At 49.5% G+C, this 16,827-nt stretch overlaps 1 protein-coding gene across 1 annotated transcript in view; it reads right to left on the bottom strand.

Annotated features, from left to right (window-relative positions):
• The window catches only part of ENO3 (enolase 3), a 38,477-nt gene that overhangs the window by 5,297 nt on the left and 16,353 nt on the right, over positions 1 to 16,827 (bottom strand). Inside the window, exons 8-11 of the mRNA XM_030187035.1 lie at positions 15,602 to 15,799; positions 12,428 to 12,629; positions 11,890 to 11,998; positions 2,575 to 2,633 (exon numbers count right to left, since the gene is read on the bottom strand). Coding sequence (XP_030042895.1) covers positions 2,575 to 2,633; positions 11,890 to 11,998; positions 12,428 to 12,629; positions 15,602 to 15,799 — 568 coding nt within the window. The remainder of the gene's footprint in view (positions 1 to 2,574; positions 2,634 to 11,889; positions 11,999 to 12,427; positions 12,630 to 15,601; positions 15,800 to 16,827) is intronic.

Below are 16,827 nucleotides of genomic sequence, written 5' to 3'. Positions count from 1 at the left end.
ATCTACGGCGAAGCCCCAGCCTACATGTCCGAGTTGATTGACCTACCACCCAGAAATGCTAGGAGATCTTCCCGAACATACCTCAACCTCCATTTCCCTACTTTCAAGGGCGTGAAATACAAGACGCTACACGCGTCAACCTTTTCTCACACGAGCACGCAGCTTTGGAACTCACTGCCATGCAACTTAAGAGCGATCCACGAACAAGCATCCTTCCGCAGATTACTGAAGACCCACTTGTTTGAGTCAATCTACGGAAAAAACCAAAACACATAGAGTCTACACTCACTTACATCAATGCATCACACATCCACTCAAGATCTCTCATTCCCCCCAATTCCACATTACTCATACATATACTTACAGGAATAGGTAAACCATGTGCCTAAATGTCTTAACACTACCCTTAAACTTCCTATTATCTCCTCCCAAAGTCTCCCTGTTGATGTCCCATTGTGATATTCCTAATGATAATTTGATTATCATAACTTGTACAATGTAACCCATAACCAATTGGTATCAACTGTATTCTCTGTATTCATATCTTATTGTAAGCCACACTGAGCCCGCAAAGAGGTGGGAAAATGTGGGATACAAATGCAAACAATAAATAAATAAATAAAAGAGTTAGATGACCCAGTATGGTTATTCTTAAGTTCTTATTGCAACCACAGAAAGGCAGCATATCAAATCCCATCCCCTTTTCCTTTCCCTATTACAAGTGGGAAGAATACGGACAAGCTCCACATGTACACATGTAACTTATAAAATACTATAAGCTACACACAAGTACAACATATATGCACTAACATTAATGCCTGCCTTTGACACGGTGTTATTGATACTTCCTAAATAGTGATGTACAAACGCTGACTTGCACTCAGATGCCATTACAGAATTCACACTCGGCGCCTTGCATTTTAGCACACAAATTTGGGTGACCTTTATAGAACTGGCCCCGTGTGTTTAAAGCTAGGCACCTTATAAATTAGTCTCAAGTACACAGTTGGTTAAATCAAACTGATATAGGATAGTATATTTCAATGTCTTCTGTGTGTGTGATTAAAGTCCATTTGTTGATGATCTTCAAGAGTTCCCAGGAACAAAATAAAACTTTCTGAATCAGTGTCCAGCTGGAGAAGACCCCTTACCCTCTCCCTCACCGAGGTTTTTAGAGATGGAGCAGAGAAGGTAGGTATTTATGGCCGGCATTATGTCCCTGACAGAAGCCAGAATGGAGGAGAAGGCAGATGGAAGCATTCAGATATTTAGCGCCAGTATCCAGATTACAGCCGACGCTGAATATTCATACAGTGTACAGGGTGACCGAAACAGAATCTGCCGCTCAGTTGTGGCCGAAGCCAAAACTGATACTGGCTGCTAGGGCTCAGCCTAACCTGGCTTCTGCATGGAACAAGCCCCCACTCCCTCTCTCCCTAGCCCCTCTTTCACAGAACAAGATTCCTCCCTCCCTCTGCGCACAGAATGAACCCCACCCCTCAAGCCTGTCATCCATTCCATGGTGGTATTGTGGGTAGTCGGGGAAGGAGCAACTCTGTACTCACTCCTGCCTATGTCCTCTCCACTGCAAAAATGGCTGCCATGATCTCTAGCGACAGTCTCGTCAGACTCTCTTCAATGTCGCCTTCGGCGCCTAATCACTACACCTCTTCTCAGGAAATCTTAACTACCCCAACTTGACATTTCGTCCTTTAGATTGTAAGCTCTTCTGAGCAGGGACTGTCCTTATTTGTTAATTTGTACAGCGCTGCGTAACCCTAGTAGCGCTCTAGAAATGTTAAGTAGTAGTAGTAGTACTTGTCACTGGAGGTCGTGGCAGCCATTTTGAGATTGAAGCCAGCATGGGCAGGAGTGATCCCCAGGGAAAGACTCAAGGGCGCACTAAGGCCACTTTTTGATGCAGCTTAGTATTGGCCCATAAGAACAGCCATACTGGGTCAGACCAATGGTCCATCTAGCCCTGTTTCCTGTTTTCCAAACAGTGGCCAAGCCAGGTCACAAGTACCTGGCAGAAACCCAAATCATGGCAACACTCCATACTACAAATCCCAGGGCAAGCAGTTGCTTCCCATATCTGTCTCAATAGCAGGCTATGGACTTTTCCTCCAGGAATTTGTCCAAACTTTTTTAAAGCCAAACACACTAACCGCTGTTTACTACGACCTCTGGTGAAGAGTTCCAGAGCTTAACTGTTCATTGAGTGAAAAAATATTTCCTACTATTTGTTTTAAAAGTATTTCCATGTAACTTTCTTGGGTGTCCCCTAGTCTTTGTACTTTTGTTGCGAGTAAAAAGTTGATTTACTTCTACGCGTTCTGCACCACTCAGGATGATGTAGACCTCAATCATATCTCCCCTCATCCATTTCTTTTCCAAGCTGAAGAGCCCCATCTTTTTTTGAATGCAAAAACTGACTATAAGATGGAATTGCTTCCAAGCCCTCAAAGCTTTGTTAAAATGCAACTTTTAACTTGGTGATACTGTTGGGCACACCAAAGCTACTGAAATAACCTTTTATCAAATCACAACTCCCACCATGCACCACTTTCTTACCTCATCAGTTGGTTGTATTTGGCCAAGCGCTCAGATCTGCAGGGTGCACCAGTCTTAATCTGAGGAGAGAGAGAATGGAAAAATAGTGAGTAGAAAGAAGATGGCTGTTAACTTGTTTTTTTCCTTTGAATATACAGGAGTTCCAACAGAGGCCGTGACTATTGCCACATGATACTGCTGTAGTTTGTTTAGTGCCCAGTAGGTGGTGGTGTTACCCCACAGCAGGCTTTTTTTCCCTGCCACCTAGTAACCTTAAACAGGTTTCATAGGAGCCTATATTTTAGGTACAACCACTCCAGCCACCATAGAGTCAGTGTTGCCAGGTGGGCGGTTTTCCACGACCCGCCGCAGGAAATTTTTGCCCGCGGCGGGTTGTGGTTTTTTGGGCTTGTTTTGTGTCTTTTGGGCGGTTTTTTGAGCCTTTTTTTCGGCCGCGGGGGGCGGGGTTAGTGACGTTTTGGGCGGGGCCGATGACGGCGGGGGCGGGGTTTGGGCTGGATTTGGGCTCGTTTGGGTGGGAAAAAAATTTTCCACCTGGCAACCCTGCATAGAGTTGGTGAAAATGCTTAGGCCTAGATGGTCAAGCAATGTATGCTCTATATTGTACATATTTATTTATTTATTTGTTGCATTTGTAGCCCACATTTTCCCACCTATTTGCAGGCTCAATGTGGCTTACATTGTTCCGTCATGGCGATCAACATTTCCGGACTGAGAGATACAGGTGGTATTACATTAGAGGTCATGATTGGCAGAGTAGATTAAACAGTCAAGTATAAAGAGTTCATATTCGGAATAGAGATAGAGTGGTGTTGCGTTAGAGTTCCTTCGTGGTAGAGTAGACTTTGGTAGTCAAGTATAGAGAGTTGGGTTTTATCTAGTTCAGGCTTGAGTTTCGTTGTCTGGTAGTTAGGCTGTATCGTTGTGGTATGCCTTTTTGAACAGGCTGGTCTTCAGTGATCTCCGAAAGTTAGTTAGGTCGCGGATTTTTCTCATGGCAAGTGGTAATGCATTCCATAGCTGCGTGCTTATGTAGGGGAAGCTGGATGCATATGTTAATTTAGCCCTTATATAACTGTGTGTGCCATCCAGACTCTGCTGTTTGTATGCCCGCCATCAAACTCCATACCATCATATTTAGGAACTCTCTCCCAGCACATAAACCTCATCCACCAAATTCAAGTCTCTCCTCAAAACCCATCTCTTTCAATGCACTTTCCATTCTGCCTCTGATCTTTCTTAGCCTTTTAACCTTGCTTTTGCCCTATATTTCTTTGACCTCCACACCCAACTCATATTTTATTGTAAACCACATTGAAGCCTTACATAGGTCATATTGCAGTAGATCAAGAATTTGTAAAATAAATAAATAATAGTGTGTAGCAAGAATGTTAGCATTTATGTGCAAAACACACCTGTATATACCAGTATTTTGGTGATTTACATGGCTTCTTGGCATCTAGGACTTAATAGAATTACCCTCCAGGTTCATAAACTGAACTCATACACGTCGATAAATGAACAGAAGGCCTAAATCTATAAGCACAAATTTTTAAATTCCTACATTAAGATGAATTTTCAGCTAAAATCTTAGGCTTCTAAGTTAGGCTCCTACTTTCAGTCACATTTAGAATCATAAATTTAGGAGCCCAGCTTTTTAAAAATATTGGGCCCTGTTTTAACCCTGCAGCCTTCATATTATTCAAACATAATTCGAATCAGGCAGCTGCAGGAGGTGCTGCCAGCTTATGTTGGATGAGCCAGCCAAGGTTGGGATGGCAAGTGTATTTGGGAGGAGGAAGATGGAAGGGACTATTGTCACCCACGTAGACTATTTTCTCCGAGGACAAGCAGGCTGCTTGTTCTCACGACTGGGGTTGACGTCCGCGGCAGCCCCCACCAACCGGAAGAAGCTTCGCGGGACGGTCAGCACGCAGGCCATGCCCACCGCGCATGCGCGGCCGCCTTCCCGCCCGTGCGCGACCGCTCCCGCCAGTTACTTTTTTTCCGCGACTGAGAGAGTGGTGCGTTTGCCTCTCTCTCTGTTCAGCCGCCGGATTTTCGACCGCGTTTACGCGGATCGTCGCTTGGACCGTTCGGTTTCCTCTGTTTTTGTTTGTATTGTTTTAAAGAAAAAAAAAAAAAAAAAAAAGAAATTTTTTGCGCGTGTGGAGCACGCGCTCCCCTTTTTCCCTCGCTTTCTAGCGGGGACGCCACGTTGCGGCCTAGTGGCCGCTCGGTCGGTTGATTTTTTCGTGGTGTGATTTTAGCCACCATTGCCGACTTTGACTTCGCCGACGCGATTTTTCCGTCGATGTCCTCGAAGGTCCCGAGTGGATTTAAAAAGTGTGGTCGCTGCGGCCGGCCGATCTCGCAGACCGACACCCACGCTTGGTGCCTCCAGTGCCTCGGGCCGGAGCACAATTTCAAGTCGTGCGCTTTGTGTCTCGGTCTCCGGAAACGGACTCAGGTTGCGAGGCAAGTTCTGCGGGACCGTCTTTTTGGAACTTGCGCCGGCCCCTCGACGTCGACCTCGACGGCATCGGTATCGAAGGCCGGTTCTTCGGTACCGGTATCGATGCCCGAGACATCGGCACCGATGGCAGCGACCCCAGGAGAACAGGTCCCGTCGGCCCGCCGGTGAGAGTGGGGTTGAGAGGCCGCGTGGGCAGTCGGCCCCGGTCACTCCCTCAACTCGTGAGCCACGGGACCGAACCCTGTCGGACCCGGTACCTCGAGACCGAGGGGGATCGACCTCCTCCTCCTCCATGCCCTCCGGCGCCGGTGACGTGCACCGGAAAAAAGATAAGAAGCGCCGTCACCGGGAGCCCTCGGTGCACCCTGAAGAGGAGTCGACGCCGAAGCGTCATCGCAGAGAGGAGAGATCTCCGTCGGTGGTGGAGGTACCGACGCGTCGGGGTTCCGGCACCTCGGTGCCGTCTCCTGGCCCCCAGCAGCTTCTGGCACCGACACCCTTACCGGCCCCACCGCCTTTCCCGGCAGCGGGCCTGGACGAGTGCCTCAGAGCCATCCTTCCGGGGATCCTGGAAGGGCCGATGACTGTGGCGCCGGCGAGCTCTAGCCCGGCGCCGGGGCTGTCGACACCGCCGCCGCTTGCGGTGCCGGTCTCGACCGCCACGCAGGTGGAGTCCCCGTCGACGTCGATGGAGGGAGCTCCGTCCCCGCCGGCGCGGGAGTCCACCGCTCGACGACACCGAGACCTTGGTGCCTCGACGTCGAGCCGGGCCCGGTACCGGACTCAGCTACATGAGCTAATGTCCGATACCGAGGATGAGGACTCGTGGGGGGAAGAGGAGGACCCGAGATATTTCTCCTCAGAGGAGTCTACGGGCCTTCCCTCGGACCCCACGCCGTCACCAGAGAGGAAGCTCTCACCTCCTGAGAGTCTCTCCTTTGCCTCCTTTGTGCGGGATATGTCTATAAGCATTCCCTTTCCCGTGGTCTCTGTGGAAGAGCCGAGGGCCGAGATGCTCGAGGTCCTCGACTATCCATCACCACCTAGAGAGTCCTCCACGGTACCGCTGCACAATGTCCTGAAGGAGACGCTGCTTCGGAACTGGGTGCGACCACTAACTAACCCCACCATTCCCAAGAAAGCAGAGTCCCAGTACAGGATCCACTCTGACCCAGAGCTCATGCGGCCCCAGTTGCCCCATGACTCAGCGGTCGTGGATTCTGCTCTCAAGAGGGCACGGAGTTCGAGGGATACCGCCTCGGCGCCCCCGGGGCGGGAGTCTCGCACTCTGGACTCATTTGGGAGGAAGGCCTACCAATCCTCCATGCTCGTGACCCGCATCCAATCTTACCTGCTCTATATGAGCATCCACATGCGGACCAATGTGCAACAGCTGGCGGACCTGGTCGATAAGCTCCCGCCGGAGCAGTCCAGGCCTTATCAGGAGGTGGTCAGGCAGCTGAAGGCGTGCAGAAAGTTCCTGTCCAGGGGGATTTTTGACACCTGTGACGTAGCATCTCGTGCTGCGGCCCAAGGTATAGTGATGCGCAGGCTCTCATGGCTGCGTGCCTCTGACCTGGACAACCGCACCCAGCAGAGACTGGCTGACGTCCCTTGCCGGGGGGATAATATTTTTGGCGAGAAGGTCGAGCAGATGGTTGACCAACTGCATCAGCGGGAAACCGCTCTCGACAAGCTCTCCCACCGGGCGCCTTCAGCACCCGCCCCCGCGGGCGGGCGTTTTTCCCGGGCTCGGCAGGCTGCACCCTATTCTTTTGCGAAGCGTAGGTACAACCAGCCGGCCCGAAGGCCTCGTCAGGCACAGGGACAGCCCCAGCGCGCTCGTTCCCATCAACAGCGTGCGCCTAAGCAGCCCCCTGCGCCTCCACAGCAAAAGCCGGGGACGGGCTTTTGACTGGATCCATGGGAACATAGCCGCCCTACAAGTGTCCGTACCGGACGACCTGCCGGTCGGAGGGAGGTTAAAATTCTTTCACCAAAGGTGGCCTCTCATAACCTCCGACCAGTGGGTTCTCCAAATAGTGCGGTACGGATACGCCCTGAATTTGGCCTCCCTGCCTCCAAATTGTCCTCCGGGAGCTCAGTCTTTCAGCTCCCATCACAAGCAGGTACTTGCAGAGGAACTCTCCGCCCTTCTCAGCGCCAATGCGGTCGAGCCCGTACCACCCGGGCAGGAAGGGCAGGGATTCTATTCCAGGTACTTCCTTGTGGAAAAGAAAACAGGGGGGATGCGTCCCATCCTAGACCTGAGAGGCCTGAACAAATTCCTGGTCAAAGAAAAGTTCAGGATGCTTTCCTTGGGCACCCTTCTGCCAATGATTCAGAAAAACGATTGGCTATGTTCCCTGGATTTAAAGGACGCATACACTCACATCCCGATACTGCCAGCTCACAGACAGTATCTCAGATTCCGCCTGGGCGCACGGCACTTTCAGTATTGTGTGCTGCCCTTTGGGCTCGCCTCTGCCCCACGAGTGTTTACAAAGTGCCTCGTGGTGGTAGCGGCCTACCTACGCAAGCTGGGAGTGCACGTGTTCCCATATCTCGACGATTGGCTGGTCAAGAACACCTCGGAGGCCGGAGCCCTCCGGTCCATGCAGTGCACTATTCAACTTCTGGAGCTGCTGGGGTTTGTGATAAATTACCCAAAGTCCCATCTCCAGCCAACTCAGTCTCTGGAATTCATAGGAGCGCTGCTGAATTCCCAGACGGCTCAGGCCTACCTTCCCGAAGCGAGGGCCACCAATCTCTTGGCCCTGGCTTCGCAGACCAGAGCGTCTCAGCAGATCACAGCTCGGCAGATGTTGAGACTTCTGGGTCATATGGCCTCCACAGTTCATGTGACTCCCATGGCTCGTCTTCACATGAGATCTGCTCAATGGACCCTAGCTTCCCAGTGGTTCCAAGCCACCGGGAATCTAGAGGATGTCATCCGCCTCTCCACCAGTTGCCGCACTTCACTGCTCTGGTGGACCATACGGACCAATTTGACCCTGGGACGTCCATTCCAAATTCCGCAGCCCACGAAAGTGCTGACGACGGATGCATCTCGCCTGGGGTGGGGAGCCCATGTCGATGGGCTTCACACCCAGGGTCTGTGGTCCCTCCAGGAAAAGGATCTGCAGATCAACCTCCTGGAGCTCCGAGCGATCTGGAACGCACTGAAGGCTTTCAGAGATCGGCTGTCCTGCCAAATTATCCAAATTCGGACAGACAATCAGGTTGCAATGTATTACGTCAACAAGCAGGGGGGCACCGGATCTCGCCCCCTGTGTCAGGAAGCCGTCGGTATGTGGCGTTGGGCGTGTCGGTTCGGCATGCTTCTCCAAGCCACGTACCTGGCAGGCGTAAACAACAGTCTGGCCGACAGACTGAGCAGAGTCATGCAACCGCACGAGTGGTCGCTCCATTCCAGAGTGGTACGCAAGATCTTCCGAGAGTGGGGCACCCCCTCGGTGGATCTTTTCGCCTCTCAGACCAACCACAAGCTGCCTCTGTTCTGTTCCAGACTTCAGACACACGGCAGGCTAGCGTCAGATGCCTTTCTCCTTCATTGGGGGACCGGCCTCCTGTATGCTTATTCTCCCATACCTTTGGTGGGGAAGACCTTACTGAAGCTCAAGCAAGACCACGGCACCATGATTCTGATAGCGCCCTTTTGGCCCCGTCAGATCTGGTTCCCTCTTCTTCTGGAGTTGTCCTCCGAAGAACCGTGGAGATTGGAGTGTTTTCCGACTCTCATTTCGCAGAACGACGGAGCGTTGCTGCACCCCAACCTTCAATCCCTGGCTCTCACGGCCTGGATGTTGAGGGCGTAGACTTCGCTGCGTTGGGTCTGTCTGAGGGTGTCTCCCAGGTCTTGCTTGCCTCTAGGAAGGATTCCACTAAAAAGAGTTACTTTTTCAAGTGGAGGAGGTTTGTCGTTTGGTGTGAGAGCAAGGCCCTAGAACCTCGTTCTTGCCCTGCACAGAACCTGCTTGAATACCTTCTGCACTTATCAGAGTCTGGCCTCAAGACCAACTCAGTAAGGAATCACCTTAGTGCGATTAGTGCTTACCATTATCGTGTGGAAGGTAAAGCCATCTCTGGAGAGCCTTTAGTCGTTCGATTCATGAGAGGCTTGCTTTTGTCAAAGCCCCCTATCAAGCCTCCTACTGTGTCAAGGGATCTCAATGTCGTCCTCACCCAGCTGATGAAACCTCCTTTTGAGCCACTGAATACCTGCCATCTGAAGTACTTGACCTGGAAGGTCATTTTCTTGGTGGCAGTTACTTCAGCTCGTAGGGTCAGTGAGCTTCAAGCCCTAGTAGCTCATGCTCCATATACTAAATTTCATCACAACAGAGTAGTGCTCCGCACTCACCCAAAGTTCCTGCCGAAGGTGGTGTCGGAGTTCCATCTTAACCAGTCAATTGTCTTGCCAACATTCTTCCCCAGGCCGCATACCCGCCCTGCTGAACGTCAGTTGCACACATTGGACTGCAAGAGAGCATTGGCCTTCTACTTGGAGCGGACGCAGCCCAACAGACAGTCCGCCCAATTGTTTATTTCTTTCGACCCTAACAGGCTAGGGGTCGCTGTCGGGAAACGCACCATCTCCAATTGGCTAGCAGATTGCATTTCCTTCACTTACGCCCAGGCTGGGCTGGCTCTTGAGGGTCATGTCACGGCTCATAGTGTCAGAGCCATGGCAGCGTCGGTGGCCCACTTGAAGTCAGCCACTATTGAAGAGATCTGCAAGGCTGCGACGTGGTCATCTGTCCACACATTCACATCTCATTACTGCCTCCAGCAGGATACCCGACGCGACAGTCGGTTCGGGCAGTCGGTGCTGCAGAATCTGTTTGGGGTGTAAATCCAACTCCACCCTCCAGGACCCGAATTTATTCTGGTCAGGCTGCACTCTCAGTTAGTTGTTCTTCGTAGGTCAATTTCTGTTGTACCCTCGCCGTTGCGAGGTTCAATTGACCTGGGTTATTGTTTTGAGTGAGCCTGAGAGCTAGGGATACCCCAGTCGTGAGAACAAGCAGCCTGCTTGTCCTCGGAGAAAGGGTATGATACATACCTGTAGCAGTTGTTCTCCGAGGACAGCAGGCTGATTGTTCTCACCTACCCTCCCTCCTCCCCTTTGGAGTTGTGTGTTTCATATTTTATTGCTTGTCATTCAACTGGCGGGAGCGGTTGCGCACGGGCGGGAAGGCGGCCGCGCATGCGCGGTGGGCGTGGCCTGCGTGCCGACCGTCCCGCGAAGCTTCTTCCGGTTGGTGGGGGCTGCCGCGGACGTCAACCCCAGTCGTGAGAACAATCAGCCTGCTGTCCTCGGAGAACAACTGCTACAGGTATGTATCATACCCTATGTGGAGGAGTGGCCTAGTGGTTAGGGTGGTGGACTTTGGTCCTGAGGAACTGAGTTCGATTCCCACTTCAGGCACAGGCAGCTCCTTGTGACTCTGGGCAAGTCACTTAACCCTCCATTGCCCCATGTAAGCCGCATTGAGCCTGCCATAAGTGGGAAAGCGCGGGGTACAAATGTAACAAAAATAAAATAGATACTATTGGAGATTCTACATGGAATGTTGCTACTATTGGAGATTCTACGTGGAATGTTGCTATTCCACTAGCAACATTCCATGTAGAAGAAGGCTGCGCAGGCTTCTGTTTCTGTGAGTCTGACGTCCTGCACGTACGCGCAGGACATCAGACTCACAGAAGCAGAAGCCTGCGCGGCCACATTGGTGATCTGCAAGGGCCGACTTCTAGTGGAATAGCAACATTCCATGTAGAATCTCAAATAGTAGCAACAGTGGAGGAGTGGCCTAGTGGTTATGGTGGACTTTGGTCCTGAGGAACTGAGTTTGATTCCCACTTCAGGCACAGGCAGCTCCTTGTGACTCTAGGCAAGTCACTTAACCCTCCATTGCCCCATGTAAGCCGCATTGAGCCTGCCATGAGTGGGAAAGTGCGGGGTACAAATGTAACAAAAATAAAATAGATACTATTGGAGATTCTACATGGAATGTTGCTACTATTGGAGATTCTACGTGGAATGTTGCTACTATTTGAGATTCTACATGGAATGTTGCTATTCCACTAGCAACATTCCATGTAGAAGAAGGCTGCGCAGGCTTCTGTTTCTGTGAGTCTGACGTCCTGCACGTACGCGCAGGACATCAGACTCACAGAAGCAGAAGCCTGCGCGGCCACATTGGTGATCTGCAAGGGCCGACTTCTAGTGGAATAGCAACATTCCATGTAGAATCTCAAATAGTAGCAACAGTGGAGGAGTGGCCTAGTGGTTATGGTGGACTTTGGTCCTGAGGAACTGAGTTTGATTCCCACTTCAGGCACAGGCAGCTCCTTGTGACTCTAGGCAAGTCACTTAACCCTCCATTGCCCCATGTAAGCCGCAATGAGCCTGCCATGAGTGGGAAAGCGCGGGGTACAAATGTAACAAAAATAAAATATTAAGAGGCTTCACTCAAAGTTATTCCCTCCTCAATAAATCCCACCTGTAACCCATCTCAAGGTCTCACTGTTGTTTTTGTCTATGTGCTTTGTCTGTTTGTTTTGACTAGATTGTAAGCTCCAAGGTGCCAAGACTCTTGTCTATTAAGCCAGAAACGAAAAAAAGACTAATAAAGGCAGTGATTTAGCTATGAAACAGGCTGAATGACGTTCGTATGCTATAGTTTTAACATTTGGAAATCCCTTGTTTAAGACAATAAGAAACTGTTGTCACCAGCATGGGCTGGGCAGAAGGGTCACTGGTTTTATGGAAACATCAGATCTTGTCTTTATCTTGAAACTGGATCACTCACCTGTCCGGTGCAAAGTCCAACCACAAGGTCAGCAATGAAAGTATCTTCAGTTTCTCCGGAACGATGGCTGACCATCACACCCCAGCCATTGGACTGTGCCAGTTTACACCTGAAACACACACATGATGATCTCACACTGCCGCCTCCAAAGACATGCCCAAATGGAGAGGGACATTTATGGCCAAGGGAAGAGGTTCTTAGCTTTGCCTCTCTTTCACATATCCTTCCTTTCCTGGGCAACACACCCCTTGGAGACTCCCCTATCCAGTATGACCCTCAATGTTCCAACCATCCACCACATGCCCCTTACTCTCCACCCCCACCCCTAAAGTGTATCTTTTGGTGTTCCACTTCTTTTCCATATATGCCCCTTTCCCTTGCAGCATTACCTTCAGTGTGCCATCCCTTCTCTACAAATGCCTACCCCACACATGTGTTTCTCTCTCATGCCACTTGGTGTTGACAGTATGCCCATTGATGTTTCACCCAACTTCCCCAGAGCAGCATTCACACGTGTGTTCCCATCCTAGAAACTCACGCCTGGATGGACTCTGTGACAGAGCCGATCTGATTGACTTTCAGCAGTAGGCAGTTGCAGGCCTTGACATCCACGGCCTTTTGGATTCTCTTTGGGTTGGTGACTGTTAGATCGTCTCCCACAATCTGGATTTTCACCTCAGTCAGAAACTTTGTCCAAGTATCCCAGTCATCCTGGTCGAATGGATCCTCGATGGAGACCACTGTGAGTAGGAGAAGGTAGAATGAGGGAGAGAAGGAGGAAATGGAGGGACCCATCTGGCCTAAAGCCAGTGCTCCCATAGTGTCAAGGATGGGCCAAACCAGGATCTTATCCCTACTGCATGCTGAAATTTATAGTTTCTACATTTCTTAGAGATCCTGTAACTGCAAGACTCAGTGTGTTATAGAGTAAAACCAGGATTTGCTCATAGTAACACAGTAACATAGTAAATGATGGCAGATAAAGACCTGCATGGTCCATCTAGTCTGTCCAACTGTCAAATTGGTTATCAATGCATGATTAAACCAGCAATCCAACAATATTACTAACTAACAACATTTTATTTGCTAAATTCAACTTCCCCTCCCCCACTGAGATACACAGCACTCACACTCTAACATATGATATGAATGTAGTATAAAATAGCATACTTGGTCCTGATCTTTTTGCATTTTTTGGTCCACAGACCGTTTAAGTCTGCACGGCACCGGTCTTACTTCTGAGCTACTGGAGTTTGCCACTGAATCCCACTGTCTATCAAATATGGGACACAGACCATACAAGTCTGCACAGCACTGGCCTTACTTCCCCATTGCTGGAGTTGCCATCTAAGCCTCACTCCTGCCCATCATAACACATCGACAGCCATGGTCATTTAAGTTTTGTTTTGATACCCTCCTTTTTTTTTTATTTAGGGATACTTTTATTTTTTTATTTATCTCTCACTTTTTTTGAATTCAGTCATTGTTTTTGTCTCCACCACTTCCACTGGGAGGGCTTTCCATGCATCCACCACCCTCTTCGTGAAAAGTATTTCCTAATGTTACTCCTAAGTCTACCATCCTGCAACCTCAATTCACTCAGAACAGAATCCTTCCAGATCAGCTGCAGCAACGTGCCAGCCCAGAGACCGGCACTGAAGAGGACCGGCTGGCGGGGGGTTGGGGACCCCCACCAGCACAGGTACCTGATGGCGGCGGGGGAGGGTTGGCAGAGGCGGCAGGAAGGGGGTTGGTCGAAAGGGTTGGCGCTGGGGGGCCAGGGCCATATCTGGGGGGGCTCATGCCCCCGTGGCCCCATGTAGTTACGCCCATGAGTTATACCACTCCTCAAAAAACCTTCATTGGACCCTACCTGCCCTTCCAACTATCACCCCATCTCCCTCCTCCCTTTCCTATCCAAGATACTTGAATACACTGTTCACCGCCGTTGCCTTGACTATCTTTCCTCTCAAGCTAGTCTTGATTCACTTCAATCTGGCTTTCACCCTCTGCATTCAATTGAAACAGCCCTTGCTAAAGTCTCCAAGGACTGTTTCTGGCCAGATCCAAAGATCTGTATTCTAACCTCATCCTTCTCGATCTATCTGCTGCTTTTGACACTGTTGATCATCACCTACTCCTTGATACGCTGTCCTCACTTGGATTTCAGGGCTCTGTTCTTTCTTGGTTTTCTTCTTATCTCTCCCATCGTACTTTTAATGTATGCTCTGGTGGAGCCTCTTAACACACTATGTTGGTGTAATTCAGGGCTCTGTCTTGGGACCTCTTCTTTTCTCCATCTATACTTCTTCCCTTGGTGCTCTGATCTCCTCCCATGGTTTTCAGTATCACCTTTATACTGATGACTCCCATATCTATTTCTCCACACCAGAAATTTCAGCAGGAATCCAGGCCCAAGTTTCAGCCTGCCTGTCTGACCTTGCTGCCTGGATGTCTCACCGCCATCTGAAACTAAACATGACCAAGACTGAGCTTCTTATCTTTTCCCCTAAACCCACCTCTCCTCTTCCCCAATTCTCTATCTCTGTGGATAACACTTTCATTTCCCTGTCTCAACAGTTCGTAGCCTTGGGGTCATCTTTGACTCCTCTCTCTCTTTCTCTGCACATATCCAACAGACTGCTAAAACCTGTCATTTCTTTCTCTAGAACATCACCAAAATTTGTCCCTTCCAACCAAAACTACCAAAACCCTTATGCACATTCTTATCACCTTTCACAGACTACTGCAACTTGCTTCTCACAGGTCTCTCACTAAGCCATCTCTCTCCCCTTCAATGTGTTCAAAACTCTGCTGCATGACTTATATTCCACCAGAGTCACTATGCGCATGTTAGACCTCTCCTCAAATCACTTCATTGGCTCTCTATCCATTTCCGCGTACAATTCAAACTGCTGTTATTGAATTACAAGTGCATTCACTCTGCAGCTTCTCAGTACCTCTCCACTCTTATCTTTCCCTACACTCCTCCCCGGGAACTCCGTTCATCGGGTAAATCTCTCTTATCTGTACTCTTCTCCTCCACTGTGAACTCCAGGCTCCGTTCCTTTTGTCTTGCTGCCCCATATGCCTTGAATAGACTTTCTGAATCGGTACATCAAGCTCCAGCTCTGGCCGTCTTCAAATCTAGGCTAAAAGCCCACCTTTTTGAGGCTGCTTTTAACTCCTAATTAGTGGTTAGGGTGGTGGACTTTGGTCCTGGGGAACTGAGGAACTGAGTTCGATTCCCACTTCAGGCACAGGCAGCTTCTTGTGACTCTGGGCAAGTCACTTAACCCTCCATTGCCCCATGTAAGCCACATTGAGCCTGCCAAGAGTGGGAAAGTGTGGGGTACAAATATAACAAAAAAAAATGTCTGTTTTATAATTCCCACCTTAAGTAATTCCCTTATCCCTTATTTGTCCTGTTTGTCTTTCATGATTAGATTGTGAACTCTGTCGAGCAGGAACTGTCTCTTACATGTTCAGCGTACAGTACTAGACACACGCAGCACTTTACGCTGAACATGGAAGAGACAGTTCCTATAGAAATGATAAGTAGCAGTAGTAGGGTGGGGGTAGTAGGCATGAATGTTGTCTCCATCTCCCTGAAGTCAGCAATATAAACCTGAGTTGTCCTTGCAATGGAAGGATCCCTACTGAAGAGGGGAAGAAGACCTGAAGGTGTGTTCCTGCAGTGGCCCTGACTTACCAGGGTAGTGGTTGATGAAACTCTTGTATAGCTCCCCCAGCTTCTGTCCAGTGATGTAGCGATTGGGATCATCTGGAGACTTGAAGTCCAGGTCATATTTGCCCTGACGGTGGAACTCAGAGGCAGCCACGTCCATGCCAATGACAATCTTGTCAGGGTATCCAGCCTTCTCAATGGCAGACTTCAAGAGTTCTAATGCTGTAGGGGGATAGAGACATTGCCATTAGCACTCTGCAGTGATGATTATTTACCCATAAATACAGCACAGAGAGCTGAAGAACAGAGCTTCACAGCCTCACGCAGAAGTCATATGGATACATGAGACAGGAACTCAAAATAGATAGCTGAAAAGCTGGACTCAGTAAAGGCACCCTTCCCCTGCATAACATTTGGCACTTTTCACGCCCTTGTACCCACACACAATACTGCAAACAGAGTAACAGCTAAGCTAATGTCAGTTGTGGTTTACATGAGTGTAAGCATATGCAAAACCATTTGGAGTGGCCTAGTGGTTAGGGTGGTGGACTTTGGTTCTGGGGAACTGAGGAACTGAGTTCGATTCCCACTTCAGGCACAGGAAGCTCCTTGTGACTCTGGGCAAGTCACTTAACCCTCCCATTGCCCCATGTAAGCCGCATTGAGCCTGCCATGAGTGGGAAAGCGCGGGGTACAAATGTAATAAAATAAATTTGATGCATTAATTTAAAAAAGGAAAGCAAAAGACTTCAAATCGCAGATTGTACTAGGACACAAACTGATCAAGACTGATTTCTGTCCTCCATCAAGGTCAACTTTGTATATCTCCCCGCTCCACGTTCCCCAGAGGCCTCACTTCTTATTGCATAGGCCGAGGGACTCCTCTGTCCATGACATTGCTCTTGAGAAAGTGCTGTGCTGCTTGTCCTATCCCCCCCCTCTCCGCCACCCGATCATATTACCCTGCTAATTCTAGCTGTGGCCTTTGGGGAAAAGAGAGAGGACTGGCCGAGGAAAGGAGGTCTGTCTGTAAAGGTCATTCTCCAGGACTTCAGAATTAGAAACCGGATTTAAAAGTAGCTGAGACAGCTACAGTAATGTGGTCACTGCATTACTGCACTTGAATGTGCAAAAATAAAGGTCATTAAACAAAAAGAATGACACGAGATGATATCGACTAACTTAATACATTTCTTGAGTAACTTTTGGGATTTGATGCTTGTTTCATCAGATCAGATGCAGATCTGAGA

This window comes from Microcaecilia unicolor, chromosome 14, assembly GCF_901765095.1.
Source record: "Microcaecilia unicolor chromosome 14, aMicUni1.1, whole genome shotgun sequence".
Classification (NCBI taxonomy): domain Eukaryota; kingdom Metazoa; phylum Chordata; class Amphibia; order Gymnophiona; family Siphonopidae; genus Microcaecilia; species Microcaecilia unicolor.
The sequence above is the reverse complement of the archived record's forward strand: the minus strand, read 5'-3'. Positions and strand labels throughout refer to the sequence as shown.